At 33.4% G+C, this 22,575-nt stretch overlaps 2 protein-coding genes across 3 annotated transcripts; one reads left to right on the plus strand and one right to left on the minus strand.

Moving 5' to 3' along the window:
* The first annotated feature begins 1,421 nt into the window (after window positions 1-1,421).
* Window positions 1,422-7,946, plus strand: LOC136206213 (peptide methionine sulfoxide reductase A5). 2 transcript variants are annotated; one of them, XM_065997180.1, is made up of 5 exons: window positions 1,422-1,579; window positions 2,013-2,417; window positions 2,521-2,633; window positions 2,721-2,865; window positions 7,392-7,946. In XM_065997180.1, the coding sequence occupies exons 2-5, from the start codon at window positions 2,133-2,135 to the stop codon at window positions 7,587-7,589; spliced, it is 741 nt and encodes a 246-aa protein (XP_065853252.1). In that variant the 5' UTR covers window positions 1,422-1,579; window positions 2,013-2,132; the 3' UTR covers window positions 7,590-7,946. The 2 variants fall into 2 exon arrangements, with proteins under 2 accessions (XP_065853252.1, XP_065853260.1); XM_065997188.1 differs by having other exon boundaries at window positions 2,083-2,417.
* Window positions 7,947-9,582: 1,636 nt separating this feature from the next.
* On the minus strand, window positions 9,583-10,160 carry LOC136206227 (protein SMALL AUXIN UP-REGULATED RNA 9-like). The gene has a single exon (XM_065997199.1). The coding sequence runs from the start codon at window positions 9,957-9,959 to the stop codon at window positions 9,675-9,677; it is 285 nt and encodes a 94-aa protein (XP_065853271.1). The 5' UTR covers window positions 9,960-10,160; the 3' UTR covers window positions 9,583-9,674.
* Between the last annotated feature and the right edge of the window lie 12,415 nt (window positions 10,161-22,575).

Below are 22,575 nucleotides of genomic sequence, written 5' to 3' on the forward strand. Positions count from 1 at the left end.
ATTTTCCTTTATAAATTTATGTAATAACCATTACAAACAAAATAGGTATGAATCCTTATTATGATTGACTCTTGTATTTTTATTAGTAATGGCGAAATACGGAAAAAACATAAAAACCGACAAAATTCAAAAAGGAGAAAAACGTGAAAAACCGAAAACGAGAAAAAAATGCAAACAACAAAAAACGAGAAAAAATACAAAAAAAATGAAAAAACGCAAAAATCGGAAAACGTGAAAAAAAAAAAATGAAAACGAGAAAAACGTGAAAACACGAAAAAGAAAAAAGGAGAAAAAACATGAAAAATATGAAAATGAGAAAACGAGAAAAATGGAAACGACCAAAAATGAGAAAAAATAACGAAAAAAACGGGAAAAACCGAAAAAGTAAAAAAATTATGGGTAAAACATGAAAACACGAAGAAAAAGAAAACGGAAAATTGCAAAACGAAAAAAAATGAGAAAAACGTAAAAATGAAAACATGAAAAATGCATTTAACTAATCAATTTTGTTAAATTCTGCAAACCAAACATTTCCATTATATTACACATTTGATTACATTACAATTTTAATTACATTATAACGTACTAAACAGACTTTAAGAATCAATTATTTATATTAGGTTCAATAAATCATCTACCCCTGAACTTGTTTGAAAAACTGGATTGGCCCTTGAAGTTTCAAAGCAATGTTGTCATGCTCGGATTGGGAACCGGCTAGAAAACCTGTTCGAGCCACTCTAGTTTGTTGAATCCTCAACAATTCAGAGAGACCCAGGGTAAACCCGGGACCCAGCGGTCCGCCTGGGAACCGGATTGACCTTGGGTTTTCAAACTTTTTGTATTTTTTTAATTTAGATTTATTATTATTTTTTTTCTAAAAATGTAATTAAAAAAACAAAAAATGGTTATAAAACCCTAAAATTAAAGGCTTAAAGCACTATTTCGCTATTCATCTATCCAAAATTTTGTCATTTGGCCCCTGACCTATTAATCGATCACATTTGACCTTTGATCTATTCCAATTGATGAAATTTCATCCAATTTATATTAAAGCTTAACCGAATCATTATTTCATTGATAAGTAATGATATTTTGACACTTGAACTTAATAGATTTTAGTTTTTTTTTTTTTTTGAACCTAATAGATTTTAGTTTAGGATTTGTTTTTTTATTTTTTTTCTTTTGTTAATCTAATTAATTATTTCCACATAATGTGGCAAAAAAACTTTAATGAAGTTCAAGTGTCAAATATCGTTTTTTATCAATGAGATAACGATTCCGTTAAGTATTAATACAAATTGGGTAGAATTTCACCAATTGTGATAGATCGAGAGCTAAATGTGAATTGATCAGAACCAAATGATAAAATTTTGGATAAAACAGGGACAAAATAGTGTTTTAAGCGAAAATTAAATTGGTATTACTGTCTCTTTCTTTCTCCCCCAAAATCAATCGCATCCCGCCTCCTTCCTTCCCACCCATCCACCGCCAGGACCTCCGCCTCCTTCCCACCCACCCAGCGCCTCCGCCTCCGCCTCCCCTCCGCCACCCAGCGCCTCCGACTGCATCGACTTCACAGGTTTGTCGAAATTCATTCCTAATTAAATGATATGGTGATTTACTGCTTTGATTTGTGGTGATTTATGGCGATTTAGTGCTGATTTATGGTGATTTATCTGATACTTTTCTTTTAGATTTCTTCAATTCTTTGAAAGTTGAAAGCCATGCTTGTTGATTTACTTACTGCTTTGATACGGTGATTTATGCTTGTTGATTGATTTAATGCTTTGATATGGTGATGTTATTATTAACTGATACATAAATTTGATACTTCGATTAATCTACTGCCAAAATGTATTCCTTTCATTTACTGCCAAAATGCTCAACAGGTGCTGAAAAGTCAAGGATATAATCTATTAAATCTTTATATTATTTTTAGAGGACTGATTAAGCTTATAGATGAGCAGCTCATGATGTTTTTTTGCTTTGATATATGTTCTACATTTTATAAGAATCTGGCGAAGATTGGTCGAGTGGGCAAGCAAAGCAAGTACCTCATTCAAAATCTTATTTCTACTGCAGTGCCGTGGACGGCACTCGGGTTATTCGATTCGACCCGACGACTCCCTCTGATGGCTTCCTTTCTCCTTGCGCTCTCCATTTTCGCCTTATTCACGATTTCATTGACCACTCAATCTTTCGGCATTCGGGTCCCCTCAGATCACCTCTCTGTACTCTCCACGCTTCCCTCGGATTCGCCCCTCAAAACAGCGGTCTTTGCTCTCGGTAGCTTCTGGAGATCTGAAGCGGTTTTCGGATGCTTAAACGGCGTCGTGCGTACCACCGCAGGTTATGCCGGTGGTTCCAAATCCAACCCGGAATACAGAAGCCTTGGTAATCATGCCGAGTCTGTACAGGTCCTCATTTTCTTCTATCCTTGTAATTGATTTTTTTTTCTTCAATTGCTATTGTGATGATATGATCATGATTGAAATGAATTTTCCTATACATGAGGTGCAGGTTGAGTATGATCCAAGGCTTGTCAGTTTTAGGCATCTTTTAGAGGTTTTTTGGTCTAGTCATGATTCAAGGCAAATATTTGGCCAGGGTCCTGATGTGGGTGACCAGTACAGGTATTGATAAATTAAATTACAAAAGCTAGACAGTTTGTCTTGATTTCTTTGCTTCACACTTATTCATGAACAATGATGTATATGCAGGTCTATTATCTTTGTAAATGGAACTGAAGAGTCAAGATTAGCAGCTGTTAGTAAAGAAAAAGAGCAATTGAGATCAAGGAGCAGTGTTGTCACTACTCAAATACAAGAGCTCGGGTCATTTTATCCTGCAGAAGCTGAACATCAGGTGCTTTTATTCATTTATTTTCTTGTTTGTTTACAGTTTCTTGCTTACTGATCAAATGCTCGAAATAGTTTTGTTATGATTGCACTGTTAATTTGCTTAACTATATAAGTTTGCACTTGCTACTTAACTTTATTTTAGTTTGGTACATTGTGCTTTTTACTTCTTATACTCAAGTTCTCATTTGTTACTGAACTTTATTTTAGTTTGGTAGATTGCAATTTTTTTACTTCATTTCTCATATATAGGTGAATGGGAAGTTAACATGGTATCCATTCATTTTCACCTAGCTTCATATAATGTTTCTGTCCAATCTTGTTCATCGTACAAATATTCTGGCATGAGTTACTGCATTCTCTGTTAAATATGAACTAAGTTTAGTGTAAAAGGGTGTCAGAGTATGAGAAGAAAGTTGGGTAGCAAATAAAGCAATAAACTTAGAGGTTCTAAGTATAAATTACATGAATTGACAAAATTTGTGGTCACTATGCACATAGAACCTGAGCATGTTTAGTATTTCTGCAATCCAAAGAACCACAAATTTTTTGGTTTACTTCATTGTTTCATATGCGCGTATTGTTGGATGGACGATATTATGTTGAGTCAGCAATATTTTGTCGTAGTGGTAGTATGCTTTCTGTTTTATTGAAATCTTTAAATTTTAATCGAGGCATTACTTAATTAGTAATTTATGATAGTAAAGGACATGATTATCCTATTAGAAAAATTGTTTTTGCCGGTAAATCTGATTGACTATAAGAATTTCCTGTTCTATCATGAATATTTAAGCTATTATTATGTAGGATGTGGAAATCCTGAGTTTAATAGAAGGGGAAAGAGACATATATAGAATTGTTCGGATGAGAGATAGGAAGACGCGAGATCTCGGAAAAGTTAAATGTGTGAAGGATGTGGACCAAAAAGTCCTAGTTGGAGATAAGGATATCAAGAAACGATGGAGGTCTTATTTTGATAACTTATTTAATGGAGATCGCAGACAAGATGTTGGAGATATAAGTATCCATCACGATATGATAAATCGTGAATGCATACGGAAAATTCAAAAGGGTGAAGTCAAAATGGCATTAAATAAGATGAGATTGAAGAAAGCAGTAGGACCTGATGGCATCCCTATTGAGATTTGGAGATGTTTGGGAGAGAGAGGAATTGAATGGTTGACGACGTTCTTCAACAAAATTTGGAGAAACAATAAGATGCCATCAGAATGGATGAAAAGTATCCTAATCCCTTTGTATAAGAACAAAGGCGATGTCCAAGATTGTGCCAACTATCGAGGAATCAAATTAATGAGTCACACTATGAAACTTTGGGAGCGAGTGATCGAACAAAGACTAAGGAGGACGGTGAATATCTCAGAGAACCAGTTTGGCTTTATGCCAGGAAGATCAACTATGGAAGCCATCCATCTAATGAGACAATTAATGGAGCACTATCGAAATAAGAAAGACTTGCATATGGTTTTCATTGACTTGGAGAAGGCATATGATAAGGTACCAAGGGAAGTATTTTGGTGTGCCTTAATAAGGAAAGGCATTTCGCGGAAATATATTGACATCATAAAGGACATGTATGAGGGAGCATGCACGAGTGCACGTACCAGTGTTGGGAAGACTGAAGAGTTCCCTATTATGATTGGAGTGCATCAAGGTTCTGCACTAAGCTCATTTTTTTTTTTGCCGTCGTTATGGATGAACTAACAAGTTCACTTCAAGATGGTATACCATGGTGCATGTTGTTTGCAGATGATATTGTGTTGGTTGATGAGACGAAAGAAGGCGTGGAGAGGAAGTTGGAACTATGGAGACAAACTTTAGAATCTAGAGGCTTTAAGTTGAGCCGACGTAAGACGGAATATTTGGAGTGTAAGTTTAGCGGCGATAGGAGTAGGGAGGCAGGGACAATCACCCTAGATGGGAGAGTTGTTCAGGCATCAGATTGCTTCCGGTTTTTAGGATCTATTATCCAAACGGATGGAGAAGTAGATGGAGATGTTGCTCATAGGATTAAATCTGGGTGGGCGAAGTGGAAGAGTGCTACAAGTTTCCTTTGTGACCCCGACATGCCTAATAGATTGAAGGGAAAATTCTACCGCACGGCAATCAGATCAGCATTGTTATATGGTATAGAGTGTTGGGCAGGGAAACACTGATCGGCTGAGTAATGAAATAATTAGGACAAAAGTAGGGGTTACATCTATTGAGAATAAAATGAGGGAAAACCGACTAAGGTGGTTTGGCCATGTAAGACGAAGAACGTTTGATGCGCCGGTTAGGAGGATTGAAGAGTGGCAAGGGATGTAGTGGTGAGGGGTAGGGGAAGACCTAAGCAAACTTGGAGGAGGGTGATCGAGAGTAATATGAGTTTATTGGGGATTGAGGAAAATATGGTAGTGGATAGGATAGAGTGGAGGGAGAGAATTTTTGTCGCTGACACGACTTGATTTCACAGTTTTATATGATGGTTCATGTTAGCCGATCCCGAATCATTTCGGGACTAAGGCTTTGTTGTTGCTGTATGTTACAATGCATCTTTGCTTCTTCTTACAGAAAATCAGTTAGAGGCGACCATTTTTTCACTTTTCGATAAACTGCCTAACTTGTACAGTTCCAATTATGATTTGGACTCGTAATTGTATTGGTCTACTTGGATTTTTTTTTTCTTTTTGTATGTTGTGTGATAAAGATCTCTAGAAGTTCAATAGCTTTTCCCTTCTAACAAAGTTAAATATATTTACTTTTTCACCATAAAATAGCCACTTGAAACAAAAATTACGTGTAGTGGCAAACCAAGCTCTCCATTCCTAAAGAAAAATTTGCTGGAAAAGAAAACTAAAATTAGTAAGTTCTATTCATACAATACTGAAGTACATAAATCTCAGAATGAACCTAAGGGTCTGTCCAACAAAATAATTTGCGCTTTTATGGAGAGGGAGACAGAAATTTCCTTCCATGATCTGGGCTGTGGTAACATAGGAGACGTAATAGAAATTTCATAGCAGCCTTCAAGCATGTAATCTTAAGTCAATTTTCAGTGATCTTTGTCATGGAACCATTTGAACTAAAAGCTCGAGTTAATAGTTAAGGCCGAATCATAGATCTTATATTAATCTCCGACACACCCCACACACAAATGTCCCTTGGGCTTGCAGCACGTGCACAACACAGGCCCAACCCACCATGTATTTTAATTCCACAAATTAATGAGGTTGCCAGGACTTGAACCCTCGATCGTTTGGTCCTAGAGGCTCTGATACCTTGTCATGGCACCGTTTTAACCAACTGCTCAAGCTCATAGTTAAGTCCCAATCATAGATCTTATATTAATATCTGACATGTAATCCTCTAGTAAGTGCCTCACCTTTTTCGATTGATTGACAAATTAATTTATAAACTTGACATCCATGATTCGTTCTCCTCTTTTGTGAAGTTTTCCATACCAGTTAGCATCTGTTGGCTAGCCAAATGGATTCCAGATGGTGAACTAACCTAGATGGCTGATGACCTGTAGGTGCAAGAAATGAGTTCATGAGTTCATATCGTAGTGCAAGTTGTACTGAGTTTCGATCTTAAGATAATTAAACATGTTTTACCATCTAGTCAAATTAGTAATTTAACAGTTTTTCTGAACATAACAATAGCTATGGCTATATTACAACTAATGATCGGCTGTGGTTTAATTTAATGACTACAACGTAAACTGATGTAATACTAAATCCCTGAAGCCAAAATCTGATGTTTGCATATATACATGTATATAGTCAAAGGCGCTCACTTAGGTGCAAATCAGCTCCAATGTCTTTTGATTTTCAGGCGGGTTGGCTTTGAGGATGCGATGGCCTTTTGCGACTAGGTGTGGCCTTATAGATAAGGCGAGAGATTTTAAAGGCCATGAATAGTGTAGGTTGATTTAATTAAGATTGACTTGAATGGTTAAAAACCTCAAGCTGCTTAAGTTAGAGATCATGAGTTCCAGTCTTAGTGTACACAGTAGACTTTAATTGGAGTGGAACTACCTAAGGGAATCTGACTAGCCTTGAACTGATTAATCTGATTTACTAAGAAAAAAAGGCCATGAACATTGTAGTTTGTCACAACAAATTTTAGTTAATATTAGGGTGTCTAATTGATTTTAGTAAGATATATAAGGAAATTTAGAAGTACTAGTCTCTTGGGGTCTTAGAACTCTATAGATGTTAAAGTCATTAGCAAACCAATCGATTTATAGCACTCTTATCATTATGCTATTAAACAAATAATTTACAAAATTACTCCAGTAAAAAAAGTAAAGAAAGGATCAAAGTTCTCTTTCATTCATAACTCTTCATCAGTCTTCCCATCCCCAAACCATGAATCACAAAGACAATGGCAAGTTATTTTTACTACTCCAAATGCTTTTCCCCCCTTCAAATTAGCATTGAGTTGAACATCTCTAATAACATGATGTTTTTTTTTTGTTTTTTTCCCTTATAGAAAAGTATGTGATGATTTTGAATAACTTGGTAAGTGCAGAAATTTGAACTGAAGAGAAAGCCATTCCTTCTTCTGTTGATGGGAAACTTGGCTGAAGAGGAACTTGAGAGGTCGAGTTTGGCAGCAAAACTAAATGGTTATGCAGCAGAATTATGTCCCCAAAAGATTCAAAACCAAATTGAAGCAAAAATCAATGATATTGTTAGGAAAGGTTGGCCTGTTCTGAAATATGTGTAGCTCTGCTTGCTTTCTCCTACAAACTGCTTCAATTGCCAGAGGCCGTCTCTCAATTTTGATGTCATTGTTATTGCCATGCTGAAGAAGCAGACGGATTTTGGGAACCCTTACAATGAATTCAGGGGTTCTTGTATCACAAAGTTAATCTTAATCTCATTTTTCAATATGGGAATTGAAAGATACTAGGTGTTGAACTTATGACCTCACTCCACTTTGTGGAGATGTACCAGTTGAGTTGCAATCAATTTTAGTAATTCACAATTTGTACTGATTCGTTTGTTCATAACTACTAAACAAAAAGAGTTGTATATACAAGTGATATTTGATTATATTTATGGTATGTATTTGAGACTATCATATTACATTATTAGTATGACATTTGAAGCAGCTGGCATCTTACTGCGTCAAGTTCACTTGGTACAATTTTTACAATTGTGATTCCTTTCAGGCCTTGCCTTGATTATTAGGAGATGAACACGTGAGGAAAGAAGCTCAATTATCAGTGAAGGTTTCAATTTGCATTGTTGGAAAATAAATCTCCATTTGCATAACAATTTCCCATCCAAACAATGGATGATCGAAGAAGATGAAGGAAGAAATGAAGAGAAAAATGGGGCATCGAAGAAGATGAATGAAGAAATGAAGAGAGAAATGGGGAAGAGAGAAGAGGACAGTAGAGAGTTGTAGAAGAGAGGGGAGGGGGTGAGGAAGATGAAAATACTCTTACATTTCGAACGGGGTTACACAGTTGTTTTTCTATTTGCTAAATGGAATGTAACACGAAGTATTGATTTATAAACTTTTTTAAATTATATAGATTTATAAACTTTTAAATTACATGATTGATTTTGTAAATTGACTAGATGACAAAATATTTTTTCTAAGTTTAAAATAGATTCCTTTCAAATAAAATATTGTGTCCTCTGAAAAAATAATCACCCTCTGTTCTTCTCTTCCGATCTTTTTCTTCTCTAAACTTTCTTCTCCTGTGGTTCTACCTTGAGGAGGAGGAGGAAGTAAGTTTGTCTTATTTCTTCATTCTCACACCGGGTTAAGTATTTTTTTGTTATTATTTTTTAGTTGGTGTTTATACATTTTTTCGAATATTTTTATTTGTCTGAATTGTATCTTCTATCTATTATTCTTTTATTTGTATTTTTTTCGGATTTAGCAAGTGCGGAAATGATTTATTTTATCCATAGGTCAATATATCTATGTGGTTGCATCACGCCCTAATGTTTGGAAGGGCTTAACGGATGAAAATTGGATTGCAGATACTCTTTTGCGGATTTGGATTTCCAAGAAGTACATGTTTTATTATTTTTTAGTGTTATTTATACATTTTATGGTTTGTTTTGCTCATTGTAGTTGTTCTTGTCCCTTTGTGGATCTTGTGTGGTGTTATTCCTTACTATTTTCTTATTGTACTTGGTTCTTTTTTTCATCTAATGGAAATATAAGTATTATCATAAAAAAAAAGTTTAAAATAGATTCCAATAGAAGATAAATAAAACATTTCATTAAAAATTGTACCGGAATATATATATTATTACATTAACAAATGACAGTCTTACCTAATATGAGAAACATACTTCTTAATTTTTTTCTATTCAAATCAATCTTATGGTATCGTCTATCATCAAAAGTATTTATCTCATTAATAAATCCTTGTCTCTTATGGTTTCATCTACAATATAAGATACATGATTTTTTGCAAGAAGTAATTTCTTCTAATATTTTTTTTTTTGTAAGAACATTAATAATGTAAATTGTATATTGTATTAAGTTCTTATAATAAGGAATGTATAGAAAATGAGTATAAAACAATTAGCACAAGAGGTTAGGATAGAATTAGGGATGTAAACTGGACAATCCGTTCGTTGGTCTAACTTGTTACTCGTCTGAAAAAACTTGTAAATAGGAAAGATTCCACATAAAATTGTGTGCTCACTAACTTATATCTACTCATGAAGAGTTTGATCATTATATCAAAATGAAATGAAAAGAAAAAACCTTCAATAATAATAAAGGAAAAAAGAGAGTCTGATACATACATCTAAAATTACTAATTAAGTTACAGAATGCTCAGGAAGTGATGATAGCTGTAAGAGATTGAAATACAACTTCTTCACAAGGAATAGTAATACCCATTTCATGTTTAAATCCAAACTCTTCTTCAGCTCTATGAAGCAACCTCTTAAATTCTGGATGATCTAACCATGCTATTGGTACTATATATCTTCTTCTCTTCTCCCCAACATACACTGGGAAATGCCCTTTTGGTACATCTTCTTTCTTCCCAAAACTTGAACATCTTTTCACTATCTCTTTCAAACCTGCTGCCTTGTTTGATTTCCTTATTATCCCCATCAGATTATAATTCAAGGACTGTAAACAACTGAATATATATATATGGATTCAAGTTGAAACAAAAGCATGTGGGATGCTGAAATTGTTCAATTAGACCAATTAACCAGTTCCTAACCCTATTCACTCTTAGGCTTGTCCTATACCTTACCTTGTTGCCTTGTTGCCTTCTATTAAGACATTATGGGTCCATCTCATCAGCTAATTTTGTGCTTCCTATTATAGGTCTTTTAGTTCCCCTTTCTTTAGAGAAGTCTTTTTTTAATACAAAGTGTTCATTTTGATAAGATTGATAAGTCATTTCTATACTTTATTAATTGGATAAGGTACATCATATCATGCTAAATGATGTCATACGCATGGTCTCATCACCATCCTCGTTAAGACCCAAGTCCATACAACGTCTAAAACGGCCCATGACCCACTTCAGCAACCCGACTCTGTCTATTGTGGCCCAAGCCCACTGAATAGCAGTCCAACGTGACTAGCAGGATTCGGACCTCAAGGAATAAAGGACTGTTCCGGAATCCTATGCGACAAAGGATTCCTCCCACAATTCAGACTCCTTAACTAGCTCCATAAGGATTTCTAAGGAGGTGGTAACCGTAAATCTAATCAAACACTATAAATAGGCAGGTATAAGCACAAAGTTTGGTACGTTAACTACTATCTCAAACTAGTTCATACCTTTCAATTCGGTCCTAATCATAAACTAACTTAGGTATCAAAACGGGTTTTCCGGACTCCAGTCCGTCTGATCTGCATATTGTTTTGTAAGATTATTACGATGTCGGATCATCATCACGACTTAGACACGTAAACCAAATCAGTTAACAAGTTATCAGTACACAAACATGTATAACACATAGACATAATAAGATTCGTGATTGAAGAAAGGGTTTTATTAATGATGTCTGTAATACGTGATAAAATGTGTTTTGAGTAACTTCGAACTGATTAATCCGACCTTAGGAACAAAACAATAATAATAGGTATTGTTGTCCTTGTGATTTGCCTAACATTTCATCACTATGAAGCCATGGTGATACCCTCCACTCCACATATTGAACTTGACCCTAGTCTATTGGATTTGATAAGGGTGACAATAATGGCAGGGTATATTGAAGCCACCAGTTACAATATAAATATAAATAGGACCACCAGACATTAGAGTCCTGAATGGTACGAGAGGAGATTATTAATTGCAATCAAATTGTCCCCTTTTGTTTGCTTGTTTATATTTGTTTATCAAGGGACATGTTTTTGGTAATATGTGGACAACTCACCCAACTCCAGGAGAACCACAACCTAATAACTTTAGTTTCCTTATTTTTCGAATGCTAATCAGAGACAATTTTAATGTCGGGTTAATAAATTAATATCATATTAGATATTTATTAACAAAATATTAATCTTGTGGAATTAGGCAAAATTTACATCTTGTTAAATAAGGTATGGTAAGTGTACGGGAGTTGACTTGTTTGTTTTGAAGTATAACTGAAAAGTAAAATAATCGAAGAATTCCCTTGTGTTTGCTAAACCCCATTTGGAGGGTAAAGAAGGGTAAGTAAAAAAAAATTCAATAATACCCTCATTTTTAGTAATGGCCGGGACATTTTCTTTTTATTGCACGCAAAGTAAAGCTCACTTCTACAATTTGAAACCTAACAATGTATATGGGGTATATTATTATCTTTTCATATAATTGTTTACTTTATTCAAATATTTTTTAAAAGATTAAAAGATTAAAAGAAAAAGAAACACTCCTACCCAACACCTAGAATTTTATTTTGATTGTTAGCAAGTGCGGATTTAATTTTCCATATTTAGCAAAATTAGTATATAATAAGTTAATTAACTTTGATTAAAATTTAATTAGTTTAGAGAGAAATAGAAGTTATGATTAAAAATGATATAAAAGTAATTTTATATAGAACTTTGTCTTACTTTACATTCAAACCAAACACAATTATATTATTAAATCATCATTTACCATACATTCTATCCAAACACAACAAGTTATTCATAAATTTTACTTACTTTAGCTTGCCTAACCTTACTTTAAATAACCCTCATCCAAACAAGCCATTAGGAAAGATTTTCAGGAACATTATTTGAGGTAAGAATACTGTGCAATAAGACAGAAAAGGGTAAAAAAAGAATTAAGATCCGACGACATCACTTCGATATTTAAGTTAGCAGACTTTATAAGGAAGAAGATAGGAGAATAGTAAAATTCTAGGGTTATACTTTGGTTGCACAACTTCATTTTCTACTTACAAGGTTCTAGGGGCATTTTTAGAAAGTATTGATTTATGTGCCCCATCTAACGCTTGGGACATGTGTAATAAGATGATGTTGAAAGCATATTGCCTAGTGGGACCACCTCAATTCGGCTGGTGCTAACTGTAAGTCACACAACTTAGTGTGCTTACCCCATAGATCCACGTGTTCGAGGAAGTTTTCATTCCATCGTTGTTTTTGGTCGATATGTGTGATTGATTCATGTGATGCTTATAATCAAATCTCTCCCTCTGGTTTGCTAAAGCTCTTTAGGGCTTCAGTTGTGTCTTCTTCCTGTGGTGGTTTGGTGAGCCGAAGTTTCATTTCAAATGCAGTTATTTCCTAGAGGTCCATAGGGTCTATGCTTCAATTGAAGAGATGCAATACAATACATCACTCATTAGTGGACGTGAATCTTACTACCTAGAAAATGTGCATTAGGATCAATAAATGAAGAATGGGAAATGGAGAGGTTTGGTCTAGCTTGTGTTTTCTTGACACAAGCTTTCAAATAAACAGAGCTTTTCGTGAATGAACAACATGTGTGTCCTTAATTTTTGAATTTAATAGGCCTTTTAATTGGCGTTTGTTTGGCATCGAGTTTGATTAATGATATCCTTAGTTGTCAGTTCATATTTCTAGACCCATCGATATATAAAAAAGGCGAGAAACATCTTCAATGATTCATACCCACAACCATTCAATATACATGACATATCATCATTGTAAGACTTTTCTTTAAATAAACTTCATTTTATTAAACTATTAACTCCAATGGTTAAACTCTATAACCACTCAATCATAAAGGATCCACCAATTACAAGAGTTTCACCAATTAATTATCGGGTAAATTTTTAAAAAAAGCCCATGGTTTCACTTTTTTTTTTTTTTTTTTTTGCAGAAAAAGAACTGATTTTTTTTCTTTTCAAATACAGGACTATGGTTTATTCCTTACACTACTTACGGATTTGGTGAATATGTCATTTATTTTCTGACGTGCTGAAGGGCAAATATGAGTTTTTAAAAAATTGGGGTAAATTTAAAAAAAAAAAACCGTGGTTTCATTTTTTTTTTGAGAAAAAGGACTGTGGTTTTTTTCTTTTCAAATATAGGACTGTGGTTTATTCCATTACACTATTTACGAATTTGGTGAAGACGTCGTTTATCTGCTGACGTGGCTGAAGGGCAAATATGAGTTTTTAAAAAAATTGACTGTAAAAGGCCTTCAACAACCATGTGAAATTTGCGCTCATGTGAGATTTTATAATCAAAGCCACAACATAGTTATAAAAAATCCATTGGTCAATATTGTAGACCCAAAATAGTTATAAAAAATTCATTGGTCATTTTTTTTAAAAACTCATATTTGCCCTTCAGCCACGTCAGCAAATAAACGACATATTCACCAAATCCATAAATAGTGTAACAGAATAAACCGCAATCCTATATTTGAAAAGAAAAAAACCACAGTCATTTTTCTGCAAAAAAAAAAGTGAAACCACATTTTTTTTTAAATTTACCTCAATTTTTTTAAAAACTCATATTTGCCATTCAGCCACGCCAGCAAATAAACGATATCTACACCAAATTCGTAAATAGTGTAACGGAATAAACCATAGTCTTGTATTTGAAAAGGAAAAAATCACAGTCTTTTTTCTGCAAAAAGGTGAAACCACAAGGTTTTTTTTTTTTTGAAATTTACCCTTAATTAAACTCTATCATACTATTTTAAAAATTAAAAATATACTATAAAAATACTCAAAAGCTTAATAAACTATTGAAGTGCTCAATATAAAAAATTAAAGATTAAACGATATATTATATTATAAAAATTAAAGATTAAATAATATATTATTAAAATACGAGGACTAAACAATGTGTTAGGTAAAACAGTAGGGACTAATAAATCATTTATCCATAAAATAATTTTTTTGTAGTATAATAGTGTCGTGGAGAAAAAATAGAGATTGGTGGAGAAAAATAATGATTGGTGTTAAGGGTACAAGATGTTACATGTCTCCTACTCAAATTATGACATGTGACATACTTAGAGCAACTTTAGTGGTATATTGCAAAGTTCGTAACAAAGTAGATGCCACATGAGATTAGTAAGAAACTAAACTAACATATCATTAGGATTAGTTGTTATTTCAAAATTTTATACGGTAAATAAAGATATTATTTACTAAAGAAGGGTTGAAACAACATTTTACAAACAACTTTATCCGATTTTATTTCTACTTTATCTCAAGCTTCCACTTGCTGCCAAGTGGAGTGTTTTTCACCAGCTTTATTTCAACAGATGCGTGTCTCTCACTTTAGTGTCCAATGATAGAAATTAAATTGGATAAGGAGAGAGAAAGAGTTGTTACAAAATAAGTAACAAACTAAAATCAGTAATAACCCCCACAATGGTTGGTTACAACTAAATTTGTTAAGTAACATCAAAATATTATCCACTAGAGATGGTCCTACTTTAACCTATTAACTTTGTTTAAAGCAGTGTTGCGAGTTAGAGTTATAAGGCTACAGAAGCTAAATAAGCCATGTGTCATAAATTGAATGAGAAACATGTAAGAGGATATAGAATTGTGGACAATATATTTTCTTCCATTAATCTGACGTATGGATAACATGGTACGTTAGATTTATTGTATGATTTTTCTCATTATTTATACAAGTGTATCACATTTTATGCGTATCAAGTCAATTATTTAATGTCACTTCACACACTTTAATTAATAATATTTATTATTGTACTATGTTATCAAGTAATTAAATTTTTAGTTATTTATTTATTTAAATAGAATAGAATATAAAATCTAAACTTTAAAATATGAATTCTAAATTAAAAACTCTAGATAACGTGATATTAAGTTATTAATCTAAAAGTATTTCTTTTATCATATATAAATATATATATATAATATTCGTATGTTGAATTTCTTTTTCTTATATTAGGTAGTAATCAATTAATATTACGTTTCATTAGTTGACTTGTTTGTTTTGAAGTATAATTGAAAAGTAAAATAATCGAAGAATTCCCTTGTTTTTGCTAAACCCCATTTGGAGGGTAAAGAAGGATAAGTAAAAAAAAATTCAATAATACCCTCATTTTTAGTAATTGCTGGGACATTTTCTTTTTATTGCAAGCAAAGTAAGGCACACTTCTACAATTTGAAACCTAACAATGTATATCGGGTATATTATTATCTTTTCATATAATTGTTTACTTTATTCAAATATTTTTTAAAAGATTAAAAGATTAAAAGAAAAAGAAACACTCCTACTCAATATCTAGAATTTTATTTTGATTGTTAGCAAGTGCGGATTTAATTTTCCATATTTAGCAAAATTAATATATAATAATTTAATTAACTTTGATTAAAATTTAATTAGTTTAGAGAGAAATAGAAGTTATGATTAAGAATGATATAAAAGTAATTTTATATAGAACTTTGTCTTACTTTACATTCAAACCAAACACAATTACATTATTAAATCATCATTTATCATACATTCTATCCAAACACAACAAGTTATTCATAAATCTCACTTACTTTACCTTGCCTAACCTTACTTTAAATAACCCCCATCCAAACAAGCCATTAGGAAAGATTTTTAGGAACATTATTTGAGGTAAGAATACTGTGCAACAAGACAGAAAAGGGTAAAAAAAGAATTAAGATCCGACGACATCACTTCGATATTTAAGTTAGCAGACTTTATAAGGAAGAAGATAGGAGAATAGTAAAATTCTAGGGTTATACTTTGGTTGCACAACTTCATTTTCTACTTACAAGGTTCTAGGGGCATTTTTAGAAAGTATTGATTTATGTGCCCCAGCTAACGCTTGGGACGTGTAATAAGATGATGTTGAAAGCATATTGCCTAGTGGGACCACCTCAATTCGGCTGGTGCTAACTGTAAGTCACACAACTTAGTGTGCTTACCCCATAGATCCACGTGTTCGAGGAAGTTTTCATTCCATCGTTGTTTTTGGTCGATATGTGTGATTGATTCATGTGATGCTTATAATCAAATCTCTCCCTCTGGTTTGCTAAAGCTCTTTAGGGTTTCAGTTGTGTCTTCTTCCTGTGGTGGTTTGGTGAGCCGAAGTTTCATTTCAAATGCAGTTATTTCCTAGAGGTCCATAGGGTCTATGCTTCAATGGTGTAGAGGATGCTTCAATTGAAGAGATGCAATACAATACATCACTCATTAGTGGACGTGAATCTTACTACCTATAAAATGTGCATTAGGATCAATAAATAAAGAATGGGAAATGGAGAGGTTTGGTCTAGCTTGTGTTTTCTTGACACAAGCTTTCAAATAAACAGAGCTTTTCGTGAATGAACAACATGTGTGTCCTTAATTTTTGAATTTAATAGGCCTTTTAATTGGCGTTTCTTTGGCAGCGAGTTTGATTAATGATATCCTTAGTCCTCAGTTCATATTTCTAGACCCATCCATATATAAAAAAGGCGAGAAACATCTTCAATGATTCATACCCACAACCATTCAATATACATGACATATCATTATTGTAATACTTTTCTTTAAATAAACTTCATTTTATTAAACTATTAACTCTAATGGTTAAACTCATCCACCAATTACAAGAGTTTCACCAATTAATTAAAGGGTAAATTTAAAAAAAAAATTCCGTGGTTTCACTTTTTTTTTTTTTCAAAAAAATGATTGGTTTTTTTCTTTTCAAATACAGGACTATGGTTTATTTCGTTACACTACTTATGGATTTGGTGAAGATGTCGTTTATCTGCTGACGTGGCTGAAGGGCAAATATGAGTTTTTTAAAAAATTGACTATAAAAGGCCTTGAACAACCATATGAGATTTGCGCTCATGTGAGATTTTATAGTCAAAGCCACGACATAGTTATAAAAAATCCATTGGTCAATATTGTAGACCCAAAATAGTTATTGTAATAGACCATGTAATACACTAGAATACATGGGATACCATGTAGATTAAGAGTCTACATTGATATATTAAACTTAAGATGAATACACATATTTATACAAGGTTTTCCCTACAATAAAGAAAACATAGTGGTCCTACTAGCAGCCTAAGCATGCTATACATTTATTACATTGACTTTCTGTAACACTCCCCCTCAAGCTGAAACATGGATTTTAATCATGCCCAGCTTGCTACAAATACAAATAACATAGTCCTAAAAACAATACACTCAAGATACTTTAGAATATAAAATATAATCCGGGGCACGCGGCCTAGAAGAACAAATCAGCGGAAGAACATCAAGCTTTGTTCCGAAACAGAGAAGCAAAACTCAGTTGTAGCCACATGCAAGAGGCTGCCAGCAACATCAGTGCACAAAGGAGATTCACCGAAAAACTAACGGGACAGACAAATCGGAAACAGAGAGTCGACGACGGCGGAAGAAGAACCGAGAAATTCTGCTCACAAGGCAGACAACAATGCTGAAAGAAACAGCCCAGAAATGTAAACCCAGAAATGTAAACCCAGAAATTCTGCTCATAAAGCCGAAGACAAATTCTGGAATCTCAATCCAGAAACCCAAAACAGAGACCAAATAAGGCTCTAATCCCATGTAAGGAGGACTTTTCTTACAGCGACGACGATACAGGTTGGCCGGAATGTGAGGAAATGCCGATCAGAGGCGGAGAGGATGAACCAGAGGGGTGGTGAGATTAAGAGTCTACATTGATATATTAAACTTAAGATGAATACACATATTTATACAAGGTTTTCCCTACAATAAAGAAAACATAGTGGTCCTACTAGCAGCCTAAGCATGCTATACATTTATTACATTGACTTTCTGTAACAGTTATAAAAAATCCATTGGTCATTTTAAAAAAAAAACTCATATTTGCCCTTTAGCCACGTCAGCAAATAAACGACATCTTCACCAAATCCATAAATAGTGTAACGAAATAAACCACAGTCATATATTTGAAAAGAAAAAAGCTACAGTCATTTTTCTGCAAAAAAAAAAAGTGAAATCACATGTTTTTTTAAAACTCATATTTGCCCTTCAGCCAAGTCAGCAAATAAACGACATCTTCACCAAATCCGTAAATAGTGTAACGGAATAAATCATACTCTTGTATTTGAAAAAACCACAGTCTTTTTTCTTCAAAAAACTGAAACCACAAGGTTTTTTTTTTTTTTTTAAATTTACCCTTAATTAAACTCTATCATATTATTTTAAAAATTAAAAATATATTATAAAACTACTCAAAAGCTTAATAAACTATTGAAGTGCTCAATATAAAAACTAAAGATTAAACAATATATTACTTAAAATACAAAGACTAAACAATGTGTTAGGTAAAACAGTAGGGACTAATAAATTATTTATTCATAAAATAATTTTTTTAATATAATATAGTGCCGTGGAGAAAAAATAGAGATTGGTGGAGAAAAATTATGATTGGTATTAAGGGTACAAGATGTCATTACATGTCTCTTACTCAAATTATGACATGTGACATACTTAGAGCAACTTTAGTGGTATATTGCAAAGTTTCGTAAGAGCATCTCCAAAAGACTCTTAGTGCACTCTCTAAAAATAATATAAATAATTGACTTTTAGTGATTTAAGAGTGACTAAGACATATTATCTCCAATAATACTTTTTATATTCACTCCTTATTTATTATTTTATCATTAAAATTATTAATTGTTGTTATATTTACCAATAGTGTAAGGAGAGAGAGTCTTCAATAATAAATTATTAATAAAAAATGAAGTTAAGAGGCACTAAGAGGTGGAGAGAGGCTCTCTATTAATAGAGAGGATGAGGATGCTCTTAGTGATTTGAGGAGCCACTAAGAGGCTGTTGGAGCTGATTTTTCATTCTCCCTCCTCAAATTTTAACTTAAGAGCCAACTTAAAAGGCTGTTGAAGATGCTCTAAAAAAGTAGGTGCCACATGGGATTAGTAAGAAACTAAACTAACATATCACTAGGATTAGTTGTTATTTCAAAATTTTATGGGGTAAAAAAAGATATTATTTACTAAAGAAGGGCTGAAACAATATTTTACAAACAACTTTATCAGATTTTATTTCTACTTTATCTCAAGCTTCCACTTGATGCCAAGTGGAGTGTTTCCCACCAGCTTTATTTCAACTTATTTCAACAGATGTGTGTCTCTCACTTTAATGTCCAATGTCAGAAATTAAAATGGATAAGGAGAGAGAAAGAGTTGTTACAAAATAAAATAACAAACTAAAATCAGTAATAACTCCCACAATGGTTGGTTACAACTAAATTTGTTAAGTAACATCAAAATATTGCCCACTAGAGATGTTCCTACTTTAACCTATTAACTTTGTTTAAAGCAGTGTTGCGAGTTATAGGGGTGCACATGGTCGGTTAACCAGTCTATTAACAAAAACCATTAACCAGTCCATTTAATTCGGTTAATATAAACTTCGTTCGGTTAACCTATATTTCGGTCGGTTAACCATTAGTGACTTTTCGTAGCAAATACCGCTTTACATCTATAATTATTCACTTTAAAATAAATATATAATTATTTAAATATTAAATAAAAATATGTAACTTCAAATTTAATTAACAAAATTGTCAAAGCAAATAAGTTTTAAGTTATTTTGATATTTTTAACTTAAAAATTAAATACAAATATGTATATTTATAGATTGATAATTAAATTTCTACATATATTTATACTAGTTTTATGTGTATTAATACATAATCGGTTTCGGTTAACCATCGGTTTTTAAAATAAAAACTGTAAACTAGTCCATCGGTTACGGTTAACCTATTTTTCGGTTTGGTTTCGGTTTTAGAATCTAACTCGCCATCTTTTTATCCATATTCCTTATAAATTGTCTTATCTGTGCAGCTTGTTCTCAAATGTCGTCTCATTGTCCCCATTTAGGAATCAAGAACAGTCAAACCAGAGAGAGAAGGAGGTCACGGGAGGAAAACGCATGGGGAGCAGAAATCTTTTTTTTCAAGGTTGAATGTAATGAGTTAAAACAATGTGTTGTCACATATTGTCCATTTGTGGTACATGAAAAGTTAAACATTTGTATTTTGTGAGCATACTGTTTTGTTTGCTTGTGCTTTTGTCTACATGTGGACATACTATTTTGTTTTTATTAGATAGACTGTTCTCCAACTGCTGAGTTTTAGATAGTTGTTTTTATTATGCTTATTTTTTTATTTCTGCATATGCTATTTATAGCTCATTATTAAGATACTAAGTATCAATCGATTACCCAACTCTTGAATCTGAATTCCTTTGGATTCAAGAGGCTTTACCTATAAAAAATTATTATTTTCCAAGTGTTTTTCTCTATTTCTTAGCAAGTTCGAATATGAGGGCTGAAGTCAGCCTTAGGCTGGTGAATGTAAGTGTTCTTCCCTAATGTCAATGAACATATGGTTAGATGATTTCTATATGGTTCATAATTCATTATAGCCCTATCTAGCGTATATGTTAGTCGAATAATTGCGAGGATTAGTCGAATAATTGCGAGGAGACTCAGGTTAGGAGATGGAAATACCATTTAGCACATATTGATTAAGAATGGAGACATGATTAACAGTATGCCAAGGGTTTTTAGCTAATGCTAAAATGCTTTCTTAACCTTAATGCCTAGAATTCGTGTAAACCAAATGAGACTTTGTTTGCATCTTCTAGAGAATCATGGGGACATGGGAGATTTGACTCAAGTGAGAATAGTGAAAGATACCTTGGATCAATGCTCTTAATATCATGTATTTGGGAGAGCTTTGCTTGTTCATGATCCGTTTGGCTATGCTTCCAGCCTGTTCTTCATCATCTTGATTCGCCCTTAAATTACTTGCATGTTTATCATTAACTCTGATTTATATATTATCTTCCTCGCGGTTAATTTAGTTATCCAAATACCAACTTTAAGTTAATCAACTTTCTATTCCACGGATCTGACTATTCTATATCAATATCATAGACTTTTGCTTGTTGTATACTATCACTTTATTACTTGTGTCCATTGCACTTGCTAGTGTCACACCTTTTAGGGACAATAACTTCTATGATGGAGGAGCAGTGGAAGTAGTTGGACAAGAATGCACTCTCAACGTTGTTTATATGTCTCTGAAATGAGGTTATGAGTGATGCTGCTAATGAGAGCATCTCAGTTGGGTTTGGGCTATAACCATCTAAGGGCACACCATAACATCAGATTTTTACATCCTCCTAGTGGCAGCGTGTCCTCTAGTTTTAGGTGTTCAATGGCTGCAAACTCTTGGTCCCATTGAGATAGATTACAAAAGGTTGACTATGAGCTTCGAAGTTGGAGGGAATTCTCACATTTTTAGTGGGTTGAAGCAACGAGCCATGACCCATTTATCCAATGAAGAATGTTGTAATCTCTGCCATATACATGGTATGGGGTTCTTTTTTCAAATTGTTCCCTCTTTCGATGACCATATATCATAAGCACACCCACTTGAAATTGACCAAATTCTAACCAATTTTTCCCATGTTTTTGAACCTCCCAATTCCTTACCTCCAAAACGTTCACGTGATCACCATATACCACTATTACCCAAAATGGGGCCGGTAAGTGTGTGCCCTTACCATTACCCTTATTACCAAAAAACTAAAATTGAAAAATTGGTCAAAGAGTTTCTCGATTCTGGATTAATATGGCCTAGCTCAAGCCATTTCTCTTCCCAAGTTCTTCTTGTGAAAAAAACTGATGGGAGTTGGAGAATTTGTGTAGACTATCGGGCCTTAAACAATATTACTGTGAAAGACAAGTCTCAGATTCCAGTTACCGATGAGCTCCTTGATGAGCTACATGGAGCCAAATATTTTTCCAAATTGGGTTTAAGGACAGGCTATCACCAAATCAGGGTACATGATGAAGACATTCCAAAGACCAGTTTCAAAACACATGAAGGGCATTACGAGTTTATTATGATGCCATTTGGTTTTACAAACGCACCAACAACGTTCCAAAGTCTCCTGAATGATCTTTTTCGACCTTATCTCCAAAAATTTATATTGATTTTCTTCGATGATATTTTGACATATTCACAATCTTGGGATGAACATTTAGAACATTTGCAGGTTGTTTTAACTATATTTTCAACCAACAGCTTATATCCCAATGAGTCAAAATGCAAATTTGGGGTCTCACAAATTGATTACTTAGGTCATGTAATTTTAGAGCAGGGGATATGTGTTGATCCAACTAAAATCAAGTATGTTCTTGAATGGTCAACACCAACCATAATAAAAGCAGTTCACGAATTTCTTCTTGCCCCTTTGAACCAGCTCCTAACCAAAGACGGATTCCAATG

This window comes from Euphorbia lathyris, chromosome 1 (assembly GCF_963576675.1).
Source record: "Euphorbia lathyris chromosome 1, ddEupLath1.1, whole genome shotgun sequence".
Taxonomy (NCBI): Eukaryota; Viridiplantae; Streptophyta; class Magnoliopsida; order Malpighiales; family Euphorbiaceae; genus Euphorbia; species Euphorbia lathyris.

Bases quoted from the DNA above. Each gene is read 5' to 3' on its own strand.
- LOC136206227 (XM_065997199.1), bottom strand. From the start codon at position 9,959: ATGGGGATAATAAGGAAATCAAACAAGGCAGCAGGTTTGAAAGAGATA.
- LOC136206213 (XM_065997180.1), top strand. From the start codon at position 2,133: ATGGCTTCCTTTCTCCTTGCGCTCTCCATTTTCGCCTTATTCACGATT. The intron at 2,418-2,520 runs GTCCTCATTTTC...CATGAGGTGCAG, and splicing joins ATCATGCCGAGTCTGTACAG to GTTGAGTATGATCCAAGGCT. The intron at 2,866-7,391 runs GTGCTTTTATTC...TGGTAAGTGCAG, and splicing joins CTGCAGAAGCTGAACATCAG to AAATTTGAACTGAAGAGAAA.